Source organism: Pundamilia nyererei, unplaced genomic scaffold, assembly GCF_000239375.1.
Source record: "Pundamilia nyererei isolate P.nyererei 1_Seehausen unplaced genomic scaffold, PunNye1.0 scaffold00009, whole genome shotgun sequence".
NCBI lineage: Eukaryota > Metazoa > Chordata > Actinopteri > Cichliformes > Cichlidae > Pundamilia > Pundamilia nyererei.
The window spans coordinates 4,449,328-4,455,771 of NW_005187410.1; the positions used below are offsets into that span (position 1 = coordinate 4,449,328).

Consider the following 6,444-nt stretch of genomic DNA (forward strand, 5'->3'; position numbering starts at 1 on the left):
CATCTATAATTGACTGAGTCAGGACTCTTCCAGACACTAAACCAAGGCACAATGTACATTTCAATTCCTTTAATTTTAAATATGTTTATATTGTCTATCCTGTAAAATAGTCAGATGTCTATTCACATTAATGTACAGAATTCACCTGCTTGCTGCTACTACTGCACATTCACCCAGTGTATGTATGTGTGTGTGTGTATATATATGTGTGTATATATATATGTGTGTATATATATGTGTGTATATATATGAGGATATATATATATATCCTCTACACCCCCCCCCCCCCTCTTTATTTTATTTTATGACGCAAACAATAAATTAAAGCAAGCAAAATGTGTTATTTTGGAGCATTTTTTAAGTGCACGCTTGTACACTATTTGCAACACTGATTTTTTAGACGTATGTACATAGGGGGGCTGCATGTGTCTGATACTGTCAGCCCTTGGGGGTGGGGGGGTTGGTTGGTGGGGGGCTTCATCATGCAGATACAGCAACCGCTGACAAGCTGCAGTCTTAATTATGTACAAGGAAGAGGTCCCACTTCATGGCCTGTGGTCTTTTGAAGAGAAGCGTGTGGGACCATGCACCGTATATCACCATCTTTGTGTGGGAGCCATGTGTAAATAACACGAGCCCCGCTCTACCTGTCTGTTGGAGTCAAAACATCTCTAATAAACATTTTCTCAATTAAATCTATAATAAAACAGGGTTTCCTGCATGGCTCCAATAAATTGTTTTTTTGGACGTATGCCTGTGTTTTCCATGTTGCCCACAGGCCCTACAAGCAGCCAAATAATGTGGGTCAAGCTGCTCGTCTTCGAAGATCAGAGACCTCGCTTGTGAGGCGTGAGAAATGTTTCCATGATGTTGTAGCTGCAGGCTGTCTTGGCTCTCGAGTTCCTGTCTCTTTTCTCTTGTTAGGTTGAGTTCATAAAACGTCTGGAAAGCGGCTCTGTGACTCCACAGAGTCTGACGAGCTTGTGCTCATTCATACCCACCCTCGTCTTCTCCTCTCGCATGCCAAGGCGTGTTGATGATGTTGTCGCTCTAAGCTCGGCGTGCGCCCCCCGGGCCTCTGTCTCTGCTTGCCTGCCTGCCCGAGCCTCGGTTCGGATAAGCAGCTGCTGGCGGCAGTCAGAAGTAAATTTCAACCGAGACAACTCAGGAGTCCCCCTGGATGCCCTGGAGCTTGTCCACGCTCGTGATATAGCACCAAAAGACCTTCATGTAACTACAGGCTACATTTTTACAACAAATTGTTTCCTAAGATTTTTTATTTATTTATTTTTAAACCCATTTAATAAAAAAAAGACACAAAATTTAATTAAATGAATAAATAAATAATAATAAATAAATCTTAATGCATCGACATGCCTTCATTTTCTAAAATGATTTATTTTTATTTATTTACTTTTTTTTTTGAGAGGGTAAATCCAGCTTTAGTGAACATAGAATGTATTTATACACACATACAAACTCGGATTCAAATGCACAGAAAACATTTTATTTAAATAAAATCTGGCCATATATGAAACACTGCTAAAATAAATAAGACCAGAACAAAAAAAGAAAATACAATTTAGTGTTGATACAAGTCAGAGGGCGGGACAATCAGTAGCTCACGGTGGTTAATGGATGAAGAGCCAGAAAAAGACAAAAAAATAAAAAATAAAATTAAGTCAAAGCGAGGTGGGATATGAAAAAAAAGCTGTTGTAAAATATTTACAAACGTGGATCGGAACACTTATCCCCCCGGACTATTCAGATGAACTACGTGAGGAATGGATAAAGGTAAGCTGGTTTTGTTTTGATCGCACAACATAAATGAGGTCATATTGCAAAAAAGGCACCATACAGTTAACTTGTGCTACATTTGTGACAGGTTGTCCTGCGATTCATGTTTTATTTTATTTTATTTTTTTGCAGGGATGGCAACACACATAAAAAAAGGAAGAGAAAAAAAACAAAAGAAAGAAGAAGAAAAAGTGACGTCCAAGTAAAAGTATATGGGCTCGCGCCCATGCTGTGATTGCTTTGGGTAATAGTGGTTCATTCATCCCTCACATAAACAAAATAAATAAATACAAAAATAACTGTAGAAATCTGAGTCTACCATTTGTAAGCACGAAAACTGGCAAGGTCCATAAACCTGTCTGGTTCCATGAAATCTCCTAGATGCTGCGCGTAAAGTTCGTATGGTCTGCAAAATGAAGGTAATGGCATTTTATTTTCTCTTTATTCACCAGTATTGTCCGATTTACACCCGACGTTTTCTCGTTCTCTCGCTCGCTCTCTCTTTTAAATTTCAGAATATTGTCCCAGCGCTTATGGCGGAGTTGTGGTGATGCTGAACCAGAGGAGGCTGCAGATGCGTGGCAGAGTTCGTAGTTGAGTACCAGGAGTAGTTTGCCAAAAACGACGAAGGCGCAGTTGTGTTTGGAGGGCTGCTGCTCTGAGGTAAACTGGAGCTGACATTGTTCATTCTTTGAGTCTGTGGAAAGTCCCAGGCGGTAGTTGGTGGAGACGTGCACGGGGGAGATTCACTGGAAGCAACATGTTGTTCTGGGGGGATTTCTCCACTTTTCCACAGCTTCTTGAACTTGGAGCGGCGGTTTTGGAACCAGATTTTAACCTGAGAAAAAAAGAAAGAAACTAATTTAAGCTTAAAATCGATTATAAGCGATATTTCCCCCTTAAATCCCATCTTTGTCAGTTTTAATTTGTTTTCACACTGAGACATGCAGTGGATATTTGACAGCGCATGAGCCCACAAATGCAGACTACCCACCTGTGTTTGCGTAAGGCCCAGCGACGCTGCCAGCTCGGCCCGTTCTGGTAGAGCCAAATACTGAGTCTTTTGAAACCTCCGTTGAAGTGCAGCCAGTTGGAAGCTGGAGTAAATGGTTCGAGGTTTCCTGACCTTCTTTGGTTTTCCATTAACCATCCGGATTTCTGGCTCGCTCTCATCTTTCTCTGAGGGAACATTCAAATGCAATTCACGTTAGGCACGAAGGGTTTGGGCATTTTTCAGTGTTGCAGAACTGCTAGGCGTATTTGCACTGTTGTCACTTTAGGTTTGTCAGATTTGTGTACCCCAAATACCTTAAACCTGATTTGATTAAATTATGTATATTTATAAGGCCCTACTAAAAAAATACAAAAAGCCAAAATAGGCCACTTTGTGGATCTGTAGGCTCTTTCTTTGGAAAAAAATAAAACAGTTTATCGTGTTACATATTCATACAAGAAAAATAAAGCATCAATACATTTTAGTCAGATAATATTTTTGTCATATATTGTGCATACAAATACACAGACATGTTCTGCAGTGCGTTTTGGTCAAAGACAAAGCCACTGAATACATGCAAAATGCTCTAAAACGAACTTGAGAGCTCGCCTACCTGTGTCTGCGGGAGTTGGCGATGAGTTGGAGCCATAAGAACCGTATGTACCATACGATGAGTTGAAACCGAGGTCGTATGACTTTGCGTTATATGGCACAGAACTCGTGGCGCTGCTGTGGTACTGGTAAGTGCCCAGTTGTCCAAACGGTGACCCGGCGCAGTGCCCAGGCTGCTGGCCGTTGTAATAGCTGCTGTCCGTCGCCGTGGAAACCGGTAGAGTCGGGGACTCCTGCGATTTGTGCAAGCTGTGGTAATTGCTTGAGGTAATCTGGTTCGAATGCATATCAGTATTTAAGTTCTCGAAAACTCCAGTCATCTTGGAACTGGGGGAGAGCAGCCCACTAACCTATGCGGGGAAAAAAAGAATATCGCAAAAATCGCGACCTAGGCGATTGCACGACAGGCTGTAAAGCACGACTCAAATCTTGCACTGATGACACCCTTTCGTGAATCAAAACGCATCCCCGTGTATACCTTGGCAAAATCAGCGCAAGGTGTGTCCTTCTCACAGTGGCCTGTGATTATCTGCTACGGTCGGCGGTGGGAGCGCATTTATGAGAGAGTGAGAGGGAGAGCTACTGTGTCTGAGGCAACCAATGAGTAAGGGCTGCACGACTGACTACTCCCCACCGCGTCCACCCTCCATTATTTCTTCAGGTCTGTCTGTCCCAGTTGTCTGCGGATAGTTTTACATAAAAGCATCTCAAAAGGTTTAGCCTGCAGACCCAGGCCTGATCTCCACGCGCAAACTGCCGTTTAAAACCAGATGAATATTGATTTTGGACAATGGATAACACCTACTGCACGTTAGGAAAACGATGCATTAAACTGGGCCAAGAAGCAGGTTTTGGCTTGCAGCACAGTGTATGTTTTTTGTTGGAATTTGTTTATTAAAGTTTAACAGTTCTTTATAGTAAAAAACAAACAAACCCCTGAGCAACAGTAACACTTTTCTTCTTTTTTGTCAGAAGCAAACTAGATAAGGAGGGGACTGTTTAAGGGAAATCTCAAGGAGCTGACACAAAACCAAACCTTGTGGATATCGTCTAAAGGTGAAGGTTTTGTTGCTGTGGAGAATAACTACAGCGCCACCCAGAGGTCATAAAATTTACTTGTTCACAAAATCCCTTTTGTTCACTTACCTCTCTTTTTCTGTCTGCGCACAACCCTAAAAATAAATAAATAAATAAATAAATAAATAAATAAATAAATAAATAAACTATTGGTGATTTAAGCTACGTCACATCCGCGTGAGGAGTCCAGGTGTGTTGGTCGTTTGACACTGTGATGCGTTCAGATCTCCCGGAGATCCTGGGAAAGTTCAAGTAGTGACGGAGCGGAAGTGCAGTTGTCGCCATAAGATGGCAGCATAGTTCCTTTTATTAACACGCCTAAAGCCTAAAGCAGGCTGCTCTGTGTTGATGAGGTTAGCACCAGCATGCATCTCCACAAAAACAAGTCTCTCTCTGGAGGTTTATAAAGAAACCTGCACTGAACTCTGGCTACTCTTTATATAGTCATAAAGTGAAAGTCTAGAGATGAATCATCTCTGATAGTCTCCTCAGTCTCACAACGTATAATACATAACAACCACAAATACTGTCAAAATACCCTCAGAAAGTTCAACTCAAACTCCACACGTCAACTTTGTGCCACAAGTTGCTTAGATGTGTTGCTTAGCAGCTAACAGCTGACTACCCAGTCAGTTAAAAGAAGAAGTTTTTAGTTGAAAATGCACAAATCATCATATCTTTAAATAGAAGCCCACAAGGATTTCACAATCTAGTTCCCAAAGTTTCTAAAAGTAAAATGGGAGCAGAGCATTGTAGCTCTCCTCTCCTCTCCCTTGTGGAACCAGCTTCCAGTTTGCATTCAGGAGACAGAAACCCTCTCCCCTCTTTGAAGACTAGACCTAAAACTTTACTCGAAGTCCAGGTAAAGATGTGCTGACACCAAACTAAAGCACATTCATCTGAGGCTTAAATACATTTTTTTAAAACTAGCACTCAACTATTAATGACAGTGACAAATGAGTTAAATCTTCTGTATTATCAGTGAAGTTCCCTTTTAATTTTCTTTATCTGTGATAGCTCTGAGCAGTCACCCTTCTGATTCAATAAATCATCATCCATTATGACCCAGTTCAGGTCACACGAGTAACCATTTCCTTCTCAACAGTGAGGGTGTAGCAGGACCCCATAGCTCGAGTTCAGGGGGGATTCCATCAGTCCATTGTTTTGCTGATGTGGGCAGTCCTCTGTCACCATAGGTCAGTGTAGCTGCATGTCACTGCTCATTAGTGGAACAAAGTCTCTGCATTCAGCTGCCCCGTCATCATCATCAGAGCCAGAATGAGCAGAAATTCTCCAGGAGAGTCACATGGAAACCTTAAAAGACTGGAGAAGGGGGACACGAGTAGTCATACAAGAAAATATCTTCTTTTCATAGTTTGCTTGTTTGCTTCTTCCGAGTAAGATGCTTATGCTGTGTGTCATTTATGCCACAAAGAGGAAGAACTAAACAGCTTTAAAGTCAGTTGATGGGATAGAAGATTCCTCTGGAGAAGGCACAAATCATTAGATATTGGGATTACAGTGAGTGATTTCACAGTACAGTCACAATCAGCATCAGGATGTGCCAAAACAACAGCTCAGGCTCCGTGTGCTAACGATAGGTGACATTCCTCCCATACCTTTTCTGTCACCCTTAGGAGCAGTTCTTTCTTGCTGCGTCAAACTTTTCTGTTTTCATGTCACTCGCGTGTCACTCTTAGTGACTATAAATGTGATTTCATCCCTCTGTTGCAGAGCAGCTGGTGTAGTGGATCTTCCCCGTGTTCGGTGACATGGAAATGATGCCAAATGACTGCAGACAGATGTAAGCAGCTTTCATTGTGCATGTCAAATTTCCTATTTTTACACGAGTTGCTCTTGACCGGCTTTCAGCACAGTAATCAAACAAGCTTTGCACACACGCACACACACACACACACACACACACACACACACACACACACACACACACACACACACACACA

General features: G+C 41.9%; 1 protein-coding gene across 1 annotated transcript; it reads right to left on the minus strand.

The window, feature by feature from the left end:
• Positions 1-1,537: 1,537 nt before the first annotated feature.
• Positions 1,538-3,941, minus strand: dlx2a (distal-less homeobox 2a). Its single transcript, XM_005723477.2, has 3 exons — positions 3,405-3,941; positions 2,792-2,976; positions 1,538-2,635 (listed from the first exon to the last, which is right to left on the minus strand). The coding sequence occupies exons 1-3, from the start codon at positions 3,721-3,723 to the stop codon at positions 2,309-2,311; spliced, it is 831 nt and encodes a 276-aa protein (XP_005723534.1). The 5' UTR covers positions 3,724-3,941; the 3' UTR covers positions 1,538-2,308.
• Between the last annotated feature and the right edge of the window lie 2,503 nt (positions 3,942-6,444).